The sequence below is a fragment of the Myodes glareolus genome, chromosome 9, assembly GCF_982192425.1.
Source record: "Myodes glareolus chromosome 9, mMyoGla1.1, whole genome shotgun sequence".
NCBI classification, from domain to species: domain Eukaryota; kingdom Metazoa; phylum Chordata; class Mammalia; order Rodentia; family Cricetidae; genus Myodes; species Myodes glareolus.
Window position 1 is genome coordinate 93,378,367 of NC_142034.1, and position 22,114 is coordinate 93,400,480.

Here is a 22,114-nt window from a genome sequence, read left to right on the forward strand (position 1 = left end):
TCTCTACCATGTAGGTCCTGGGGATTCGGGTCATCAGACTTGACAGCAAGCACCTTTACCCGCTGAATCATCCTGCCAGACCTGTAGTGGCTGCTTTTTATACCAGAACCATACCCTTGATCTTCCCCCTCCCCCAGGCTCTTCACACACACCAATATATACGACATGCTTACACCACAGATGCCACACATCACATGCAAGGGCTTGAATCTTTTATTTCTGAAGAAAGGAGTAGTGAGCAGAGACTGGAGAACAACCCTGGTGGGAGCTGCATGGCAGAAGGTATCTCTAGTTCTGGGGCAGGGATGGCAATGCTAGTGGCTTGGGACAGCCTGGAGAGGGAAACTGTTCCTTGGCAAAGACCTGCCCTTAGGGGTCTGGGAGCATCACAACCAGAACAGTAGCATGGAGCTGCCTTTCTACAGATCCGGTAAGACAGGTGGAAGAGAAGCCATGTACAGTGGTGAATGTGGTACCTGCAGATACTGTCTACTAAGAAGCTCCAGCAGAACAAGGAACCTACACCGTGGTGGAGCCCTCCTGAATAGGATGGCATAGCCAGAGACCAGTATCTCTTCACAGATCACTAACTTGACATTCTAGAGAAAAGATGACCACCTAGTCTTGAACTTAAGATGCCAGAGTACCAGGAACTCTGAGGATTGCCTTCTAGGAACAAGTCCTGTCCTGGTAAGGCTCAGCCAATGAAATCTCTTCACTAGGAATCAGCGGCTAGACCAGTCCCTTCTAGGCAGGGGAGGATTTCCTTAGTGGAGGCCCAAGTGCCTTATAGCCAGGCTGGGCTCTCTCCACAGGGCGATACTGGCTGGGAGCCCAGTATCCAGGAGATCATGACCCCACAGGGTGTTAGGCAGGTAATGGAAAAGTGAGGTGACTGGCAAGATCCAATTACTGCTCCCGGTTGCCACCTGCAGGGGCGCTGGTTGCTGCAGGCTCCCCAGGGGTAGACTGAAGAACAGGGCTGGGGCTTGAGTGCAGAGGCTTCCGCAAGAATGGAAATGCCCTGGGGATAAGAAAGTGCTGAGGACCTGGGTCGTCTTTCTGCAGGGCCCTCCCTGCTCGGTGGATATAGGATCCTGGCATGGCTCACCTGCGCTTCGTCTCCAGCGGAATCACAGCATCTTCCAGCAGGCCCTTATATATGTCAGACTTGAGGAACCTCGGATAGGAGTCCTGCAGGAGACAGCATCCTGTCTGACTCTTCCACTTCCTAGCCAGGTCCAGTCAGGCATTTCTGGGGCCAGCCATCTTCTTGCTCATAGACCATGCAGGACAGGGTGCTGGGAGTGGGGGCAACTATCCAAACCCTAGCCCAAACCAAGACCCAGAGAGACCTGTCACCCATCTGGTGGGGCCACCAGACTGTGAAACATGGGCAAGAGGCACCGTATTCACACATGGAGGGATGAACCGGTATCTCCAGCCAGGGATGAGGAGCCAGAGTGCTCCCACCTCTCTCTAGAGACGTGGCTTTTACTAGAGATGTGGCTTTTAACTGCACAGCAGAGCCAGGCTTGATGGCTCACACCTGTAATCCTAACCCTTGGGAGGCAAAAGGAGGAGGAGCATGAGTTCGTGGATAGCCTGGGCTACATAGTGAGATTATAAAGAAAGAATTGTCTTTTAAAGGACAGAGCACTAGAAAAATAGAGAAATCCTACAAAAACCCTCACTAAGGCCAGGTGTGGTGGTGCCTGCCATTAGCACTCAGGACGCAGAGGCAGCTGGATCTCTGAGTTCAAGGTCAGCCTAGTCTATATCATAGTGAGTTTCAAAACAGCCAGAACAACTTAGAGAGACCCTGTCTCAAAAAAAAAAAAAAAAAAAAAAAAGACACACACACACACACCAGAGAGCAGGAGCCAACAAGGGCTGGGGGTCACTAAATGATCATTAAGATGACCAGGCCAGGGGTGTCAGCTTGAGTCCAAGTGGGAGAACTCACAAATCAGAGTCTCTCTGTGTAGCTCAGACTGCCCTGGAACTCACTCTATAGACCACGCTAGCCTCAAATTCAGAGATCCAAGAGATCCACCTGCCTCTCCCTCCCAAGTGCTGGGATTAAAGCTGTGCATCACCACACCTTAGATTTTTTTATTGTTTGTTTTTTAGTCTTTGTTTGTTTGCTTGTTTGGTTTTTTTTTTTTGGAGAAAACAATGGTTTTTTTTAATGGTATGATGATGAATGTCTGAAATCCTAGCGGTCTAGGATGGAAACAGAAGAATCAGGAGTGTCATCCATAGCAATAGCAAATTCAAGGCCAGTCTGAACTACAGGAGACTGGCTATAATGATAACGATGACTCTTTTTTTTTTTTTTTTTTTGGTTTTTCGAGACAGGGTTTTTCTGTAGTTTTAGAGCCTGTCCTGGAACTAGCTCTTATAGACCAGGCTGGCCTCGAACTCACAGAGATCTGCCTGCCTCTGTCTCCCGAGTGCTGGGATTAAAGGTGTGCGAACTTATTAAATATGTTGAAATCCATGTGTTTTTGTTTTTGTTTTTGAGACAGGATCTCACTATGTAGATCAGGCTGGCCTTGAATTTACAGAGACCCACCTGCCTCTGACTCCTTAGTGCCATGCCCTAAGAAATCTATTTATTTATTATAGTATTAAACGACATCAGGAGGCTGAGGCAGGAGGCTCACCTACAAGCCAAAGGCAAGCTGGACATTTATATATAGTTAGAGATTATAGAGTGAGACCCCGACTCGGTCAAACTAATAAAACTTGCTAACCCCTCTGAACACATACTAAGGACCCAGCTAATTGTTCTAAAACTGATCAGTACTGTAAAGAATCAAGTTTTGAGTCCATCTATACCACTAGATGACCAGAGAGTGCACACACGGGTGGGGTGGGGAACGGACAGCCGAGTCAAAAGGCAATAGGCAATGGTGGGGTCTGAACGCCACCACACTGGTTTACTGAAACCAGGGCAGTGAGTGGCAGAGGCTGTGCTTGCTCCTTATGAAGAAAAATAGATAAAAAACCAACACAACTGAAAGCAAAGTAGGCAGGGTTGTGACAGCAGCGACACCAGGATGTGCCCACCTTCTTCATGAGCATGTAGATATGCAGCTGGGCTGCATCAAGGACATAGCGGTGTGGCTGGCGCATCCCCTCCAGGGTCCCCTCCATTGTCCGACTGTCAATGTTGACCCAGCGGGCAGCTCCGGGGGCCAGGAACTGCCTGGGACACAGATGGTACAGAGCAGGCCCATGCTGGGCCTGAGCGATGGCCAACTAGCTTCCCCTCCCACACACTTACTGATAGACAGTATCCACCAGGGCAGGGACTTGGGCCTGCCCGCCAAAGCGCAGCTCCTCACATGCCTCCCAGAAGCTGAGGTTTTCCGCTGAGGATAGGGCAGCAATAAGGGCTAGGACTCCCACTGAGAAGGCTAGAGAAAGCCTGGGGCAGGGTCCCAGGCAGTGGCCTCCCTCCCTCGAGGGTGTCTATAGCAGGAAGGTAGGCTCCTCACCGCTGAACTCCTTCTGGAGAAAGTCCATGAAGTGGCCACGCCCCACGGGGTCATCCAGGAGCTCCCGGAAGCTGAAGCTCCATCGCTCCACACGGAGCTTTGTGGGGGCAGCCACCCTGGGAAGGGAGAGAGGAGAACAAGAGAGTGGGCTGCTGATCCTGCTAACAGTCTAGAAGTGACTGACTGCCCGAACACCCAGGGCTTACGTAGGTGCATTCATGGCCCAGTAGGTGACATCGTCTGTGATCCAAGGGTTGCTGGGCAGGCACCCTGACATGATAGGATCGTGCGGGCCATGCTGGCTGCTGAACTTCAGGTACCTGGGGGTTCCAGGGACCAGTGCAGGATGGCCTTAAGGACAAGGAGCTCTATAAAGGGTCTGGGTTGGGAGGGTCTCTTGCCGCCCCTCACTCACGCCTCGAGGCAGACAGAGGACTTCACCCGGTTCCTGCCCAATGCCTTCCTGAAGCGCTCGATCTAAGACACCAGAGCTGAGTCAGGGCCTGTGGTAGGGGAGGGGAATCCCTACCCCCCAAGTTTCTAGGACTTACCTCACACTTATAGAAATCCGAGCTCTAGGTCTGGAAGACAGGGGAGGCTTGAGTTACAAGGCAGCCTTCTGGGGTTCAGGAATTCTCCTATGCCACCAACCAGAGCTGAGACTTTGCCCCACCAGGATGCAGCAAAGAGTGGCTCAGACCAGCCCCCAACTTTTGGAGTCCCCCCCTCGTAGCTCTAGCCCTAGGGGAGGCTTCTGACAGTCTTTATCTAGAGACTCTGAAGATGCTCTACCAAACCCTGAGCCCAGCTACCTAGAAAGTCTTCACTTGTTATTAACCTGCCATAATATTTTTGTTGTTGACTTGAGATATTTTTGTTGTTGCGACAGGGTTTTCCTCGGTTCATGCTGGCCTTGAGCTCACGATGTAGTTGAGGATGCCCTTATATTTCTGATCCTTCTGCCTTCACCTCCCAAGCACAATAGTTAGAGGGGTCTACCATCATGCTTAGTTTGTTTGTTGTTTGTTTTGGTTTGTTTTTTTCAAGACAGGATTTCTCTGTGTAATAGACCTGGCTGACATGACTGTCCTGGAACTCCCTTTGTAGACCAGGCTGGCCTTGAACATAGATATCTACCTGCCTCTGCCTCCCAAGTACAAGGACTGAAGATGTGAGCCATTATGCCTGGCTGTTTGTTTTGAGACAGCGTCTCTTTATGTAGCCCTGGTTGTCCTGCCTGTCACTCTGTAGACCAGGCTACCCTTGAACTCACAGAGATCCACTTGCCTCTGTTTCTCAAGTGCTGAAAGTAACAGCACATACCACCATGCCTGGCCTTTAAAGTCTTTCTGAAAAAACTCCTCTCAGGGGAGCCAGGTATGACTAAGTCATGGCACATCTAGGCAGCTCTGTATGGCTGACTGCAGGAGTCATCCAATAGACTGGCCAACTATTCCCAACTTCTTAGCCACACTGGGCCCAGGACTGGGGTGGATGATGCCCCTGGCTTCCAACATTCATCCTAGTCTCTCTGCTTTTATATGGAAGAAAGGTTAGGGGCTGAGTTAGCCAGGTGCTGTGAAAAACAGAATCTGCTCTAGAATGTGGTTTAGGTGGGGGGTGACTGACGCCTCACTGCCTGCTGCTGCTGCATTGTTAGGACCCGTCTGTGGTCTGTGCTGGATCCCACCTCCTCCAGGTTGGATGTTACCAGAGGCTTTGGAGGGAGGTGCCTGGGGGCCCAGGTTCCCCAAGCCATAGCCTTGCTTGTCATCCCTTCACCTCCCTGGGAACCCTGATGCTGTTTCAGCCTGGAGGAAGAGCCTACCCCCCCGCCCAGGACCACCACTTACTTGCACCCAAGGCAGCCAGCAGGTGGGAGAAAGGAGAAGGACAAAGTTACTAAGGTAGCCTGAAGTGGTACGTAGGCGGTACTGAGACCAGGCACAGCGAGAAATAGGGACCTTGGCATTGCCGCATCAGGTCCATTTAGGTGGATCAAAGGATAAACGGATGGATGAGCAGAGCAATGATCTCTGAAGTGGGTTAAGTGGAAGGGCGTGTGTTAGCGTTCAAGCAGCAGGGAGTGGGGGTGCTGGGACTGAATATGAGGCTCTTACCATCTGTACTCTGCTGGAGTTGTAAGAGCCCCTCTCAGGACCTTGCTCTAGAATGTTAGGTGCCCCAGGCTGCAGAAGGATGAGATGGGGTGCTAAGCCCCCTACTCCTGACAGGTTTCAATACCCTTTACTCTTTGGTATGGAAACTGAGTCCAGACATGGTTTTGAATCCCATCTCTCTACCCACCCTGACTCAGGGTGATCCCCTCAGATAGTAAGCAGACCTCAAGCCATGTGCTAGGACCCCAGATTCCCAGGCACTGCCACCCGAAACCCAGTCCCTCTGCTGCAGCTGGGCTCAGCCCCACCTTGTGTGTCTCCCAAGCACTACTGAAGCTGACTTGTTCTGTGGTCCGGACAAGAGGCAGCCTCAGGCCTAACCATGTCACCTATATATTCTCAACCAAGATGCAACAAACTTCCTGTCACCGCCCAGACCCTGAAATACACTGCATCCTTAAGCAGCAGTTTTGAGAGAGCCTTTTAGCAACATACACAGACCTCTTTTGACAACCAGGAGAACTCCTCTGCCCTTACCACACAAGGACTCACAGGGGGCTTGTTCACCAGCCAGTATGTCTGCTCCTGACACGAAATGACCAGCCTGTCTCCCTTCCGGCACTGCTTTGCTGCCCTGGGAGAGGGGAAAGGAAGCTGATCCCCACACATAGCCATGGGCAGGCCGTGCAGCCTGGGATATGATGTTCTTGGCCCCAGGGCTGCCAGTGCCCAGCTCGCCATCCTGAACATTCCAAGCTCAGTGTCCCACTAGCTGTGGTTTGGTGTCTCACCGCAGCTGCTCTCGAGCCTGCATCACTACTAGATCCCATGCATGGTTGATCTTCTTGTGCAGCTGGGCATAATGTTCCTGGAGGGCAGCAGGGTATCCAGTGGGTAAAGTGGGTAACCCACACTCAGGCCTAGCTCTGGAACACAGACCCCAGCTCCCAGGGGTACTGCAGGGATTTAGTGTAATGGTGTGTGTGTGTGTGTGTGTGTGTGTGTGTGTGTGTGTGTATGTGTGTGTGTCCGTCCACCTGGTACAGAAACCAGCTCACCCCATGGGAATTTTAAACTGGGGCTGCCTTCTCTTCTGGGAACCCTAAGCCTCCCCTAGAGGAATGGGGGTTTCCCAGTGAGTCGGCAGGGGCTGAGTAGAGGTGCACTGTCTAGTGGCCTTAGCTGTATGCCGTGGGCTCAAGGGGTGACTCTGTGCTGGAAGTCCTTAGTCTTCTGGAGGTCCCACCTTCTCATAGTCCACCAGGGCCCCTTGTTTTTGGATGTTCTTCTTAGCCAGGTAGATGGCTGGAAGGATAGGGACATAGTGCACAGGAGCCATCAGGGTCTAAACCCTATGGCCCTGCCCTGGTACCCAGTTCCCAGACTGGATTTATAGCCACCCTACTCACCATAGTCCAGCTCAGCAGCTGGCCACAGAGTGCTTGTCCAGAAGTAGGGTGTCTTGTGTTGTGCAGGGAAAATGAAGTCCAAGACCTTCTCATCTCTCTCCCAGTTACTCCCTACTATCTCATGGTTTCTAGCTATGGCTCGTCAGAGAGTGCATCCTGACCTGGAAGCTCCCGCTGACCACTGCCCATTCTTTCTACCTGGAACTGAGGCCACTTTGTTCCTTGGGGTCCTGAAAAGGGACTGCTTCCGTGACTCTGAACACCTCCCCAGGCTGACTGGGAAAGAAGTGGAGCCTGATAACCCAAGGATGTCGTCACGGTCTGAGCATGGGGTGACCTGGACTCACAGATGGCGGTGCAGGGCCCCTAACACCAGCAGATTATCTTTCAAGGCTGAGACCTGCTGCTGGACTCCAGCTAAATGCTCCACACATTGCCCTTCGCATGGTTGCCGCAGCCCGAGAAAGTTGAAGCTCCCTTGACTTGCCTCTGTCCAGCTCTTTTGGGGGAGGGTACAGGTCCTGTCTAGTATGTCTCAACATCCCCGATCCAACCCCAGTAAGCTCCACACCTCCCCTGGTGGCTGTACACCCTGCTACCCTGGGCCTGACCTGGAACCTGTAGGGCGTGTCATCGGGCCGGAGCGTCAAGTCTCGGGACTCACGCAGTGGGTAGATGTAGCCGTGCTGCGCCAGGAGTGTGCCCAGGTGCAGGGCCTCTGACGAGAACGAAAACTAAGCGCTCCGCCATCCTCCCCCTCCACACTCCCCGATTCGCCGTGTGCCTTGACTCTCACCCTCCTCGGAGATGCAAAACTTCTGGACCAGCCATTCCACGACTTCTCTGCCTGCACGGGAGAGGCGAAGTGGGCGGAGACCGCGGCGCCCTGCTCCCCCAGGGTGTCCACGAGCCTCACCCGCTACCGAGTGGGGAATGACGGTGATCAAAAGGCGCTGGCTCCGCATCTTCACGCCCTGGTCAGGGTCCTGCATACTCAGGATCATCCGCTCCATCTGAGAGCGAGCGCGGGAGGTGGAGGGGGAAAAACTCAGATCTGGCGCAGTTGCCCTCAGGTTCCCCAGGCCACCGTGCGGGGATAACAAACTGAAGCAGCAAAGGCCCGGACCAGGGCCACCCAGTGCTGTCATTCTGAACTCCCAGTGCTTTCCCGGGTCTCCCCAGTGCTCTTTACCCGCCTCTCCTGCTGCATTCCACGACCCCCTCCTGCCAAACCCTATGCCCACAGGCCAAGGACCCACCTTGCTGAGATGTGGCCTCTGCATGCGGGAGGACCGGCCGTGGGGTGTGCAGCCCGTAACCGTGGCCATGGCGGACGTCGGAGAGGAGACGCCCCGCCCCTTGCCGGCCCCTCCCGCTAAGGTTAACCGTGTGAGCACAGGTTTCCGCACGCACGACCAAGTCAACGGAGCTCTCTCGGGCTGTGACTTGGGATAGCCTGCCGTGGGGGCAGCCTGAAACCTCAGATGCCTGCCAAGCAAGGAACCTGCCTTGGTCTGGTGGCTACCTACCTCAAGGCTTGCTTGGTCTTGGAGGTGGGACATTTTACCGAAGCTAAAAGGACAGGTTTTCATCAGGGTGGAGACAGTAAGAAAGGATGAACCCTAGAAGGGATGGAGGACTCCAGCAGAGGCGTCTGTGACTAGGTGGACCAGGTTAGGAGCAGCGATTTAGGTTCTTGGTAGGCACTACTCCATCCATGGGCCCTTAGGGAGGGCAGGGGCCAGAAGAGTCAGGAATGTGGGGTCAAGGCTGTAGTTTGACTGGCCCAAGGGTATCCTTTCAAATACGTGGCTCCATGTATGGCCGTGGTGGAGCCATATAGTGTAGGGTATGATGTAGCCCTCACCTGGCAGGATTACTGACCATTTATAAAAAGGCATGAATGGGTCCTTTTTTTTCTTTCCTGAGGATAGGGTGCCCTCTTTCTCTTCCCTACCCAAGGGATGCTAGGAACCAAAGGAGGGAAAATTTGCCTTACTGAGATTAGGAACCTTCAATATGTTATTTGAGTTGATCCTAATGGATCAGGAGGCTGGAGGAGTGTCCTGCCAAGATATGTTACATCTGCTGTAGATTCCAGCCTTCTCCTGCCCCCTGCACATAAGGTCAGGCTGGCCAAAGGACAGCAGTCCTCCCTGGATGAGTAGGCATTCTCTGGAGGTTTCAGGCTGCTGGCAGCTGAAGCCATCCCCAGCTAAGGACAAGTAATTTCAGTGTCTAACACTATACACTCCCTGCAGGGCAGAGGTGGGTCTCCCTGGCATCCTGGGCCTTCTTGAAGGGTTTTGCTTTGGAAAGGTAGCAGGCAGTGTGACCACTAGCCCAGTGCCTCAGCGTTCATGGTCCCTGCTACTCAGAAAAGCAAAGGAGGATTGATCCCTGGTTCTCTCCAGAGAGGAAAGACACTCCTTTCAACAACTTCCTTACTCAGATCCAGGCCTTTGGCTCTGCAGTCTTCAGCTGAAGGCCCAGCTCACCAGCCATCTGCCTTGACTAACCAACATCCCCTCCCATCCCTAGATCTCCTCTGGATGTCAAGATTAAGAAATCTCTCAGCAGCCACTTTGTTTCTTCAGTATCCTTTCTTTTCCCGGTCATAGGAACCTGCAGAATTGCTTGAGTCCCAGATCCCCACAGACATATCCCCCCACCCCACATTCACAGTCTGCACCAATAAGCTTTAAGGGATCCTTGAACCTGTGTGGCCCAGACTGCACTTCGGTGTGTGGGCGCCCAGAACCAACAGGGTGTGGCCCAGCTGGAGGCTAATAGGCCCCGGGAGTCCCCTTTGCCCAGACAAGAGGGAGGGAGCAGATGGAGGGTTGCGGGGCTCCAGGTGTGCCCTGCGCCGCCTGCTGATAATGGGAGTCCAGGGACGTGGGGGCGTCGCACCTGTTCCACTTGGCGTAGCTGGCCGGCACACCCCGCCTAGGAGATCCCCGGGGACCCGACTCGCCGTGGGGGTGGGGCGGCCCTGGGTCTCTGGCGACGCGTCCCGGCGCGGGGCGCGGCAGGGACGACGGGGTTCCGGCGCGGTGCGGACGACACGCGCGTCTCTGCGGGCTGCGCGGGGTCCGCGGAGCGGCTGGGGGCGCGCGGCGCGGGCGCGGCGCTGGGCGCGGGGGGCGCTCCCGGCCGGGATGAGCTCACCGCAGTCGCGCCGGGGCTGAGCCGAGCGGGCGGCGGCTCCGCGGCGGGCCGCGGCTACCATGCTGGGCCTGGACGCGTGCGAGCTGGGGGCGCAGCTGCTGGAGCTGCTCCGGCTGGCGCTGTGCGCCCGAGGTGAGTGGCCCGGCCGGGAGGCGGCCACGTGCGCCGGGGGCAGCAAGAGAGCCGTGCGGTTGGGGGGTCAGTCCCCGCGGCAACTTTGGGGGGCTCGTGGGGACCTCGTGGCGTGGATTCTGGCCGGGCGTGGGACTTCAGTTCACGCAGACCCTTCTGGAGAAGGGAGCCAGGAGGAAAGGAGTGTGTCCAGCCCGGAGGCTGCGGCCTCTCCCGTAGGTGGGGCTGGGGCTCCTTCCGGTGAGAGGCAATCCTAAGGTTGGAGGGCAGTAGGCAGCATCTCAGTGAGACTCCTGCCCAAGACACCTAAAGCGGCTATGGAGACTCCTAGTTTGGGGCACCACCGGAGGGGCCTAGGACATTATGAGAAGAGCACAGAGCTGGGGAGCCCCTTGAGTTCCCCAGGGCCACTACTCTTAAGCAGTGGCATTTAAGCTGATCAGAAACAAACTGGTCTCTCCAGGGTCTCTTAGAAATCTCTTCCAGTCACCAGAGCCCCTCCTGAAGAGACCAAGCCTAGAGACTTCTAGGGACTCAGGGGCCACCATGTGTCAGTGACAGCTCCTCTGGCTTCTTTAGCTCCACTGGGCAGTGGGAAGCACACCGGGTGAGAGTATGGGTCCCAGTCAGCAGGTGGCAGGTGCTTAAATCCCTTCCCCTACTCCCAGTCCTCTTGGCTGACAAGGAGGGGGAGCCAGTCCCAACAGATGAGGTGCTGGACGAAATTGTACCAGAGTACCAGGCCCCTGGGAAGAAGAGCATGCTGGCAATCTGGCAGCTGGACCCTGAGGACGTGAGCCTGGTCAAGTACAAGCAGGCGCTGCTGGGGCCCCTGCCACCTGTTGTGGGTATGGCCTGGGGCCTGGATGTGGGGGGGTCACAAGCAGGGAGTGGGAGAAGGTGGGGTCAGCAGGATACCCTGTGGATACTGTTTCTCCTCAGACCCCAGCCTGCCCAATGTGCAGGTGACCAAGCTGACGCTGCTGTCTGATCAGGCTCCAGGGCCTCTCATCATGGACCTTACAGGTAACCCCCTCTGCAGACCAGAGCCCATCTTTGGATGAAGACGATCCTAGGCTCTACCCTGTGCAGAATTCTACTTCTCGGGTGCATTGCCACAGACGTCATGGGCACCACCCGTCCCTACATAGACATTCGTGGGGCAGGGTCTTGCACATCCTGAAAATTTAGAGTGTACCTGTTATTTCTCTGACAGGAGACCTGGCTGCCCTGAAAAACCAGGTGTTTGTCCTGAAGGAGGGCATTGAATACAAGGTGAAGATCACCTTCAAGGTGAGGGTAGCTGCAGTAGGGGGCCAGCCATGTCCCAGCCTTCCAGAGAAGGCTCCTACCATTCTCCTTTCCCCCAGGTCAACAGGGAGATTGTCAGTGGCCTCAAATGTCTGCATCACACCTATCGCCGGGGACTACGTGGTGAGATAGTGTGGAGGGCAGCCTAGGTCTGGGAGAGGTGGGCGGTGGGGTGGCTCCTGACCACCTTCCTTCTGCAGTGGACAAGGCTATCTTCATGGTGGGCAGCTACGGCCCCCGGGCCCAGGAGTATGAATTTGTGACGACAGTGGAGGAAGCACCAAGGGGCGCATTGGCACGTGGTCTCTACGTGGTCAGGTCCCTCTTCACTGATGATGACAGGCTTGACCACCTGTCCTGGGAGTGGGGCCTCCACGTCTGCCAGGACTGGAAGGACTGAACCTTCTTGGGGCCTGTGTTCCCAGTTTCTGTCAGTTGCAGAAGGACCTGCAAGCATTCCCTAGACCTCCCAGTTGGTGATGAGATGTCCCTCACTCTGCTGTGTCCTGTCCTCCTGCCTGGTGCCCATTAAATGTTACCCTGTCTTGCTGCCCTCGTGTTGCCTCTTTCTGCCTATCTCCGCCCCTAAGGGGCCTTTCACGCTTTATCTTCTCTGAGACCCAGCCAGGTGCCACGTGGCTGTTGCTGCTTGGTCCCCAGTCCCTTTATCTACTCCAGCCTTCAAGGCCCAGCACGCCATGGATGGTCGACTCCTGCCAGTGTTGCTGCTCCTGCTGGGTGTCTCAGGCCCATGGGGACAGGGACAGGAACCTGAGGGCCCTTCAGAGGTGCTCCCTGAGGAGTCCACTGGGGAAGAAGTCCCCAAGGAGGATGGGATCTTGGTCCTGAGCCACAACACCCTGAGCCAGGCACTACAGGAGCATCCAGCCCTGATGGTGGAGTTTTGTGAGTGCTTCAGCCAGCGGTTTGGGGACCTTGGGGGCCTAGGAGTTCAGGCGTCTACCTCCTAGACTTGGCCTTTCTGGCACCCCGTGTCCCAGGAGCCCTGAGAGGGTGCCTGGACGGAGGCCCTGATGTTGAGCTGGGCTTGGTGGTGGTGTGGTCTGGTCTGGGTGGCAAGGTGTGGTGGAAAAGCAGTAGCAGCTGGAGGGCGTGATGCCCAGAATCCTCTGCTCTTGTCAGCCGTGGCCACATACTGATGTTACTACCTTTGGGGCCTCTATTCCAAATGACCGGTCACCGGTCCTTCTGTGAAAGCACAATGTCCAGTTTGGGTGGCTCATGCCATATCCTGCGGCATATGTGTCTATGGTTCCTTATAACCCTTTACAAATGTCAAAGCCATTCTTAGCTGGTAGGCTTCAGAAAGCAGCTACATGTGGCCCTGGAGACAGGAAGCAGGATTCTTCCCAAACCCTCCCCAATCTCACTGTGCCTGGGCCCTAGGAGTCTCTGGGGTCTGGCATCCGGGTGTGGTTGTGATCAATGCCTAGGGTGGGCCTGAGGGAGGAGGTGAACAGAACATGCTTCCTGTTGGTCCTGGGCTGCAGCTGGGGCTGTTGAGGACTGATGTACTCACAGCCTCGTCCCCCAGATGCCCCATGGTGTGGTCACTGCAAGGCACTAGCTCCTGAGTACAGCAAGGCAGCTGCCCTGCTGGCAGCTGAGTCAGCTGCCGTCACCTTGGCCAAGGTGGACGGGCCTGCAGAACCAGAGCTGACCAAGGAGTTTGGCGTGGTAGGGTACCCTACACTCAAGTTCTTCCAGAATGGAAACCGCACAAACCCTGAAGAATATGTAGGTATGAGGTGGGTTTGGCTGGGGGGATGGGTGGGGCAGAAGTCCAGTCTGAAATGGGGACATCTCTGCAGGACCCCAGAAGGCCGAGGGCATTGCTGAGTGGCTGAGGCGGCGAATAGGGCCCAGTGCCACACATCTGGAAGATGAGGAAAGTGTCCAGGCACTGATAGACAAATGGGATGTGGTGGCCATTGGCTTCTTTCAGGTAAACTGGGAGGGATGGACAGGCTATGGGAAGAGTGCTGGTGGTACCCACCATTCTCACAGGGCTGGATCTGTAGGACTTACAGGAAGAGGATGTGGCCACCTTCCTGGCTTTGGCCAGAGATGCCCTGGACATAACCTTTGGCCTCACTGACCAGTCACGGCTCTTTCAGAAGTTTGGCCTCACCAAGGATACTGTGGTCCTTTTCAAGAAGGTGGGTTAGGGCTAAGGACAGGGTTGGGGTCAGGGGCATACCTCCTGCTAACCTTGCTGGTGTCCAGTTTGACGAAGGTCGGGCCGACTTCCCGGTGGACAAGGACACTGGTCTGGACATGGGGGACCTGTCTCGCTTCCTCATCACACACAGTATGCACCTGGTCACAGAGTTCAACAGCCAGGCAAGTAAAGCTATAGGTCACAGTGAGGTAGGGTGGAAGGACCCTTAGAAGTGGGAGGCTTGAACCTTGGGCTGGGGGGTCCTCGAACAGAGGTCCAGTGAAGTTGTTTTCTACCCCTTCAGACATCACCAAAGATCTTTGCAGCCAAGATCCTCAACCATCTGCTGCTGTTTGTGAACCAGACACTAGCTCAGCACAGGGAGCTGCTGACAGAATTCAGAGAGGCAGCTCCCCCATTCCGGGGGCAGGTAGTGGGGGGCCAGGAGGGAGGAGTGGTAGGGCTAAGGGAGAACCCAACTTAGTTTGACTTTACTTGGTAGGTATTGTTTGTGATGGTGGATGTGGCCGCTGACAACGACCATGTGCTGAAGTATTTTGGCCTCAAGGCAGAGGAAGCCCCAACCCTGCGCCTGATCAATATTGAGACCACCAAGAAGTATGCACCTTCAAGTGTGGCGCCCATCACTGCAGCATCTGTAGCTGCCTTCTGCCAGGCAGTCCTCCATGGGGAAGTCAAGGTCTGTAGCTCTTAGAGGGAGGAAGGAGAAGTAGCCCTACAACCTTGACCCTACATAAGACCCCCACGAAAGCCTGCTTGCTTCCCTAGCCCTACCTGATGAGCCAGGAGATACCCCCTGACTGGGACCAGCGGCCAGTCAAGACTCTTGTGGGCAAGAATTTTGAGCAGGTGGCTTTTGATGAAACCAAGAGTGTGTTTGTCAAGTTCTGTGAGTGCTGAAGAGGGGGAAGGTGGCAGGTTGGCGGGAGGCAGGGGTGTCAGCTAGCCAAGCCTGACTCCTCCCCCAGATGCCCCATGGTGCAGCCACTGCAAGGAGATGGCTCCAGCCTGGGAGGCACTGGCAGAGAAGTACAAAGATCGTGAGGACATTGTCATTGCTGAGTTGGATGCTACGGCTAATGAGCTGGAGGCCTTCTCTGTGCATGGCTATCCCACCCTCAAGTTCTTCCCGGCAGGGCCAGACCGGAAGGTGAAGGGATGGGTGGGGAGTGGACTACTACTCCATAGCTGGCTTGGCTAGCATCAGTTTGTGGCTGGTGAGCATGCCCTCAGGTCCTTCTCTTTCTCCTCAGGTGATAGAATACAAAAGCACCAGGGACCTAGAGACATTCTCCAAGTTCCTGGACAGTGGAGGTGACCTGCCCGAGGAGCCCAAGGAGCCTGCAGTCTCCAACCCAGTGGGTACTCCATTCAGGATACCAGTCCTTCAGTAGATTCTCTCCCAGCAGCATGGGCAGAGGCAGGTCTGAACTGGGCTTCTTTGATCCCTTCTAGGAAATACAAGCCAATTCCACCATGGGGCCAAAGGAGGAGCTGTAGCCATTTGCACACTGCATTCCAGGGAGTGGTGTTCTCGAGCGCTGGAGGGAGATGTGCACTATGAATAAAAATGTTTTCCCAGACTTTGTGTGGTTCATGAGCAGGGCTGGCTGGTCTCCCTAGCCTGGTCCCTGGTGCTTGCCTCTAATTCAGTACCTCATGGGATCCGACTTCTCTTGTGCTCCTGACTTTGGGGCTTGCCTGAGAAAGAAGGGGTAACACATACAGGGTTGCCTCCACTGCTTGGCTGGAGGGCAGCACATCCCTTGGCCCTGCCCCATTAGCAGCAGACAGTATATATCACAGACCCAAAGCAGTTCAAAAACTGTTTTATTTCATTATTATCCAAGTACCTTTGAAAAGATAATTGTACAAGTCATCGCATGAAAAATGGGCTCAGGGTACCCCCTGCTGGCCCTGGCCTGAGAAATATACATATTTACATGGACACTTAGAAGGGACCAGACCCCGCCCCCCTGCTGAACCAAGCTGGTGGCTGGAGACAGGCAAAGGGGCCTGAGGTACTCAGCCACCAGATTCACACAGTGGCAGGCAAGAGACAGCATGTTGAAGGCACTCAGTGACATGTACAATATACAGAGGCCCCCAAAGGATCCCCTGCTTCTGGGCCTGAGCCCAGCCAGGTGCAGTGGATAGGTCCCAGAGGGAGGGGAGGACACTGGAATACAAGCCCAGGTAAAGGTATCCCTGGGTCAGTCTGCATTCAGAAGCAAGAGCTGCTGAGGGTCATGAGATGGCTCCTGGTATTGCTTCAGGGGGTGATGTGGGGGTAGGTGGGGCTTTCCTTTTTGAAAAGCAAAACAGAGAACCCCATGGAACCACTCAGTAGGAACCCCTCCTTCCCAGACCCAGAGGGACAGAGGTATGGCAGACACCTGAGCCCCAATCCCAAGAGCTTGTGACACAATCTTGCGCTGTTCCCCACATCAGGCTCCTGAGGACACGGCTGCCCACTGGCCGATGACTGTGCACCTTAGTGATGGTGTAACCTGGGTGTGTTGCCCAGTGCTCAGTCCACCTTTTCCACCTTGCCAATGATCTTCTCTTCAAAGACAGGCAAGATTGCCTCGTCCTCCCGCACTTCTTCAAATACCACACCACAGTCAAACTCGTCACTCACTTTCTTAAAGTAGTATCTAGGAGCAGAAAATTGTGGAGACAGTGAGAACACCCAGCTCCAGGAGAGGAATGCCTGTTCTTGAACCCCTGAAGTCGTACCACCCTACAGTGCAGGTTTGCCCCAGCTAGTGAACTGGGACCTGGCTGATGCCTGCATGGCCACACTTAGGGTAGAGCTGGGACCACTGAAAGAGCTAAGTTAACAGCATGTTGAGAATTGATACAAAACCCCTGGGAGCCCCAATTCTGGCTTCTGGTGGGTGTGGAGGCACTGATAGGATTATGAAGATCCAGTAAGATATATAGGATTATATAGGATCCAGGAAGAGCAGAAGTCCTGCCACCCACATGGGCTGACACGAGTAGGACTCACAGGCTCTCATGTCACTCAGGTATCAGCAATCTTTCTATTGGAGTTTAGAGTTGGCTGACATGGAGGAAGAGGTCTGAGGCTAGAACAGAGGGCCAGTCCAGCTTTGAGGCAGGGTCCTGATGCCACCCAATCCTGATGTGCCCTAAATAGGGCAGTAAGCAGCAACCATGGCTGATAGAAGGGGGGTGAAGGGAAAGATAAAAGACCAGTGGGACAGAAAACACTTTCCTTCTACACTAAACCCATAAGCATGCTGGGCATGTGTGCTTTACGGCTGTGGCTTCTTTTCTCACCTGTAGCTCCCCTTTTTGGTTAGCAGCTCCTTGAACTGGCCCAGGGTGACGGCACGGCCCCGCACTAGGGTCCGGTAGGGGATGGGTTCCCCACAGAAATAGTAGGCAACAACGATGCTGTCACATGGTGGTGCACTCCCGCCACCTGCCTTTCTCTGTGATTTTGTCCTGGGACAGAAAGAGAATGGTAAGTAGTGGGCTCAGGCCAAGGTCACACAGAGTACCTCAAAGGTACCATCTATAAACAGAGGATAAGACATCCCAGGGTCAGTACCTCACTCAGCAATGTGGTATTCACAGGCTTGCCACCCACTTACCCAAAATCTGGATGCCAGTCCTGTGTAAACCACTCACTAGGAAATGAGCTACAGGTCGAGCTCTAAGAAAAGCACTTCCCTCCAGACAATAAAAAGTAGCACTGACACCCACAATGACCAGGCCAGGCCCTCAGCTCACAAAGCCCCACCTCCAAGGTTATAAGGGAGTTGGTCCCTAGACCCTAACAAGTTCCAACCTCTCCAAACTTCCATAACACTCAAGGATGGACCAATCAGGGCTGCACAGATCTGGAAGGGAAGTGTTCCAGGACCAGGATGGTCAGGATCTCCAAAGTAGACTGGAGGCTTGAGCTGTTTCTTGCTCAGGTCCTCCACATGCTGTGTAGCTGCTCTGAGTCTGCTCCTATTCCTATACCTTTCCATGGAACCTAGAAGCTTCCAGAGCTGGCCTTACCCATGGCCACATGGGTGCTTTTCCTTGACCGAGTAAGATACCTGGGGCCATTCTGGTTGTGGGATTGTCCAGGTTCTTAGACCTTCTTCTAGCAGTGGGCTTTTGAAACTATGAAGGTAGAACTGGGGAGACCTACTTCTCCAAACAACAGAGGGATATCTGCAGAGCCCTAAGCTCAGGATACCCTCTCTTATGAGTTGTGGGTAATGGAGCTTGGGTTGGGTCAGCAGCAAGGCCCAAGGGGGACCCTTATCTTCCTGTCTTGAGTAAAAGCACAGAAAGGGCATAGTCAGAAATGTCCCTGACTTACATGTGGCTGTGGCAGCGAGATGTGAAGTGCCTAAGTCTTGGCTGTAGTCAAACCACCTAGATCCTACTATAAACTTGGCTCAGGCTCCTGGTGCTACTTCAAGGGGACTAGGACTGTGGACCTGATCCTGTATATAATGGTGGTCGACCCACCAGTCTCCAAACCAAGCTCAGGAGCTCAGGAGAGTAAAGACAAGATGAAAGGCAAGCTGTGGTGCCTGCATGGACCACACACAGGTACAGGGATCATGTCCCTACACCAAATAGGCATGATCTTCTCTATTGAGAGACAGGAGGGAGAAGCCCCAGCAGGCCTTTCTCCAGCCCTGATATTTCCTGGCTCAGTGATAAAGCCTATCAAAATAGGTGCTCCACTTTGGGATTTGGCCTGGGCTGGGATGGGCAGAACCAGGAGGACCCACAGGGCGCACGTACTCTGTCTCGGAGAGTTCCAAGTCCGACACGGCTGGTACCACACTCAGCACCGGTGCACATGCTGGCCTGACACAGGTGCGTCCCCGCTGCATGACTGCCTGCACATACCTAGGGAACAACCCGCATCAAAGAGGATGGGGCTCAGCCAGTGTTGTGGACAGTGTGCACAGACAGGGTGAGCAGCAGGAACTAGCTGCCAAGAACTTCCACTCACATATCAGAGGTCCTGCCCTAAGTGTCTAGACACAGGATCAATGCCAGTCTGTTCTTTAGAATACACTCTGGAGTACTGCTCGTCTCAGTGCTACAGGCTCTCTTCACCCCCTGTACAGATGTCTTCCCCAGGCTAGAAAATCTTGGAGAGGGCCTGCCAGCACATCTCTCAGGGATGTGGCTCTTTCTACATAGATTTCATCATGAACTTCCTGAAGATGATGCGGATACCAGACATGGACAACAGCAGTGGTTATACTGTATCTTGGGGAGTTGTTGACATGACTGAGGCATGCCCCAGAATCTCTGCAAAGCAGAGCCTTTCCAAGCAATCCCTCTACATGGGTATGCCACTATGGGTACCTAACAGTGACTTTACTCTCATCTATCTTACCAGGACCTTCCAAGGCCTGGGGCTTTCACCTCATATATCTATACTTGCTTATAAAGTTCCAGACAAAGAGACTCAACACATTCAATTTCCTCACACATGAAGATTTTGGAGGCAGCAGTTAAGACCTGATATATGTGTGTGTGGTGATGGTGTTCTCACACCCCAAAACACAAACCAGAAGGGTTTAGCTGATGCTACTGGCCAGGAGAAAACCACAACTGCTACCACCATGTGGGGCTTGCCAGGTAATGGTAGCATGAACAGATGCAATCTCTGTGTCACAAAAGAATCCTATAACTCTCAAAATACCCTACTACACAAGAAAATCCTGCCTCTTAGGAACACTATGCTACTGAGAGCATCCTTCCCAGACTACTGACGGCATTAGTCCTAGCAGATCCCACATGACATCCTACTCCACTGCCTTGACCCCTGCCAGATACACACAATATTTCAGCACCAGGAGGAATACTTCCTACACAGAACAGGCAGCACAAATGCATGACATGGCTTATAGCAGGTGGCAAAGTGGCCCCTTGTGTTCAAGGTAGCTGCAACTTCTTTTAGAACTGAAGTTAGAATAGGTTCAGAGCTTGGTATGGGTCTGTAGAGACTTTCAGTAAGCAGGGGCATGTCTAAATTTCAGGGCAACTATGGAATGATCCTATTAGAAATCACAAGTGCAGAGTCTGCTAGTCATGAGTTGTAGCATCCCAGGGAAAGAAAATCCTCAGAAGTGAGGTCAGAACCCAGAATCTATACAACCCAAGTTGAATAATGGGGCTGATAGTTTCAAAGGGCAATAGTGGTCTTTGTGTAACAATAGTTCCAGGGACTGGATAAGAAACATATTCTAAGCCTTGATGGAGACTATTATCATTTGAGAATTCCAATGAGTCAGAATGTCCAGGTAACTGACTGAAGGCCGAAATAAAAGGTTTCTAGAAGGCATGTTCTGGCTTCCAAGAACACTGCTACCCAAAGAGAAATCTTTTGAGTTTGGGCAGAACATATTTTCTAAGAAACAGAACAGGCTTGCTGAACGGTGATGGTGAAAGGGTCGATATTGTGATCACTCCAGACAAATCCTATTATAATTGTCTGTGCTTCAGAATTGTCCATCATCTCCCTGTGGCTGTGCTTTGTGTGGCTGTCATCAGAGATGGTCAGGAATTCACCACTAAACTGGGCGCGCCCAAAAGCTGTTGTTCACCTGACCACGTGCTGGTGAGAACATTCACCTCATAGCCTCTGTCCTGCAGCAGGGCTACCTCTGTGGTTCTCAGTGGAGAAGCAGTCCAGAATGGGTGTCTTACCCCAAGGGCCTTATATGGGCCTTAGGGCCATGTAAGGTCACCTACACCACACGAGCCTACCTCTGCTTGGAGGGCAGTTTGTTGGCTCTCTTCTCCTCTTCCTCCAAACGCCTGCGGGCCTCTTCAAGCTGGGTCAGGGGGTTAGGGGCGGGATTGGGTGGCATTGTGGGATCTTGGATGAAAAGATGAGATGGCTGGACAGAGTTCCGGAGCTGAGCACTGACCCAGGGGTGCACAGCTCCAGGACGCTCAATAGACAAGGGCCTGGAGCTCTCATGGGTTTGCTGCTTCCTCATCCCAGAAGACCTTGGGGGACAAAGACAAGTGACTGCATAAACAGCGGAAGCAACCAAGTATGTCCACACCCAACTACAGGAGTCACATGGGTCTCCTCTGATCCCATACAGATTCACTCTTTCCTTCTTGAAGAGTGTTCTTTTTTTGTAATTTGAGATTGAACCAGGAGTTTGCTCATGCTGTGATGTCACTGAGTTGTATTCTAGACCTTTCTTACTTTTTGAAAATTTTATTATATTAATTTTCTGTGTGAGAATGAACACACATGTACATGTCTTTGTAAGGATGTCAGAGGAAAACGTAAGGGTTCTCTCCTACAATGTGTGTCCCAGAGTATGTTGAGGGCAGGTAGCAAGCAGGCAGCACATTCGGGTAGTCTGGGACTGAGGAAATAGACCTGCTTCAATCCTAGACTCACCTAATATGCTCAGAAATGGGTCATACAGGGATGGCACCTGCTCCCTGTAGAGCCAGGAATATGTGCAAACACACAGTAATATGAGACAAGATGGATGAGATATGCAGAGGTCATGTTGGGGCTGAGCAGTCTCAAACCCTTGGAATTGAAGAAAGTAGGCATAAAAGGCAGAAGACTCTCCCACAGCTGCCACTTACATATGTTCATAGGTGACAGGTACTTAGGTGGAGTCATCTGACCTTGTAGCTAGAAATAAACTCCTAAAAGCAAGGGTGTTGGCAACAAGACAGGTGGCCAGTTGCTAGGGAACAGGCCCCTGCAGTGCACTTACCCATGGCCTGCCTTCCGATGTCTACTGATCTCCTTCTCCCCCTCAATGATCCACTGCATGATCTTCTGGTTCTTCTCTGCATCCTCTGTGGTACTGGGTACCTCTGCACTGGCATTCTTCCCAGACTCAGTCTTCTTGGTGTTTCTTTTGGAGGATGCACTAGCTTTACCACTGTGAGATCAATACATACGAGGTCACTTGCTGTTTCTTAAACCCTTAAGCACAATAAGAGGGCCTGTAGCCCACTGTGAAGGCAGTGATCTCTGTGAAGGTCAGCGGTCTGGGGTTTGCTTTAATATGGTAGGAGAGTCATGCTGACCATAGCCCAAGACAAATCTACCACCCCTCCTCACCCAGTCACAGCAATGCCTGGAGCCTGTCTGGCCCCTGACCTTGGTGTCATATGATTTTTATCGGGAGGATCAGGTCACCATAGGGCCATGGCCTCTCTGGACCACAACTTGGATACAAGGTCACACTGGAAACACGTGAGAGGGCTGGGTCAAGACTC

The 22,114-nt window shown here is 53.5% G+C and overlaps 4 protein-coding genes across 15 annotated transcripts in view; 2 read left to right on the forward strand and 2 right to left on the reverse strand.

Annotated features, from left to right (window-relative positions):
* Positions 1-195: 195 nt before the first annotated feature.
* On the reverse strand, positions 196-8,627 carry Rgs11 (regulator of G protein signaling 11). 10 transcript variants are annotated; one of them, XM_048436079.3, is made up of 17 exons: positions 8,295-8,627; positions 7,952-8,048; positions 7,832-7,882; positions 7,647-7,753; positions 7,036-7,087; positions 6,873-6,931; positions 6,418-6,494; positions 6,179-6,260; positions 5,627-5,695; positions 4,058-4,081; positions 3,922-3,983; positions 3,713-3,826; positions 3,507-3,622; positions 3,293-3,380; positions 3,076-3,214; positions 1,112-1,194; positions 196-1,024 (listed from the first exon to the last, which is right to left on the reverse strand). In XM_048436079.3, the coding sequence occupies exons 1-17, from the start codon at positions 8,625-8,627 to the stop codon at positions 910-912; spliced, it is 1,668 nt and encodes a 555-aa protein (XP_048292036.2). In that variant the 3' UTR covers positions 196-909. The 10 variants fall into 10 exon arrangements, 8 of the variants coding, with proteins under 8 accessions (XP_048292036.2, XP_085550944.2, XP_087766853.1 ...); XM_085694818.2 differs by having other exon boundaries at positions 6,164-6,260; XM_087910727.1 differs by lacking the exon at positions 7,952-8,048 and having other exon boundaries at positions 6,164-6,260; positions 7,647-7,751.
* A 1,571-nt stretch (positions 8,628-10,198) lies between these two features.
* Positions 10,199-12,202, forward strand: Arhgdig (Rho GDP dissociation inhibitor gamma). Its single transcript, XM_085694821.2, has 6 exons — positions 10,199-10,338; positions 11,007-11,186; positions 11,281-11,364; positions 11,555-11,631; positions 11,709-11,772; positions 11,850-12,202. Exons 1-6 carry the CDS (start codon positions 10,266-10,268, stop codon positions 12,047-12,049), a joined length of 678 nt encoding a protein of 225 aa, XP_085550947.2. The 5' UTR covers positions 10,199-10,265; the 3' UTR covers positions 12,050-12,202.
* Positions 12,203-12,319: 117 nt separating this feature from the next.
* Positions 12,320-15,435, forward strand: Pdia2 (protein disulfide isomerase family A member 2). Of its 2 annotated transcripts, none has more exons than XM_085694815.2 (11): positions 12,320-12,555; positions 13,205-13,411; positions 13,482-13,615; positions 13,692-13,829; positions 13,897-14,013; positions 14,136-14,261; positions 14,334-14,531; positions 14,621-14,741; positions 14,821-15,002; positions 15,106-15,166; positions 15,308-15,435. In XM_085694815.2, exons 1-11 carry the CDS (start codon positions 12,348-12,350, stop codon positions 15,418-15,420), a joined length of 1,605 nt encoding a protein of 534 aa, XP_085550941.2. In that variant the 5' UTR covers positions 12,320-12,347; the 3' UTR covers positions 15,421-15,435. The 2 variants fall into 2 exon arrangements, with proteins under 2 accessions (XP_085550941.2, XP_048292037.3); XM_048436080.3 differs by having other exon boundaries at positions 12,321-12,555; positions 15,106-15,210.
* Positions 15,436-15,665: 230 nt separating this feature from the next.
* The window catches only part of Axin1 (axin 1), a 51,691-nt gene continuing 45,242 nt past the window's right edge, over positions 15,666-22,114 (reverse strand). Inside the window, exons 7-11 of one of the 2 annotated variants that reach the window (XM_085694812.2) lie at positions 21,604-21,774; positions 20,618-20,863; positions 18,635-18,742; positions 17,159-17,326; positions 15,666-16,509 (exon numbers count right to left, since the gene is read on the reverse strand). In XM_085694812.2, the coding sequence (XP_085550938.2) occupies positions 16,383-16,509; positions 17,159-17,326; positions 18,635-18,742; positions 20,618-20,863; positions 21,604-21,774 (820 nt within the window). In that variant the 3' untranslated portion in view covers positions 15,666-16,382. The remainder of the gene's footprint in view (positions 16,510-17,158; positions 17,327-18,634; positions 18,743-20,617; positions 20,864-21,603; positions 21,775-22,114) is intronic. The other variant, XM_085694813.2, reaches the window with a different exon arrangement.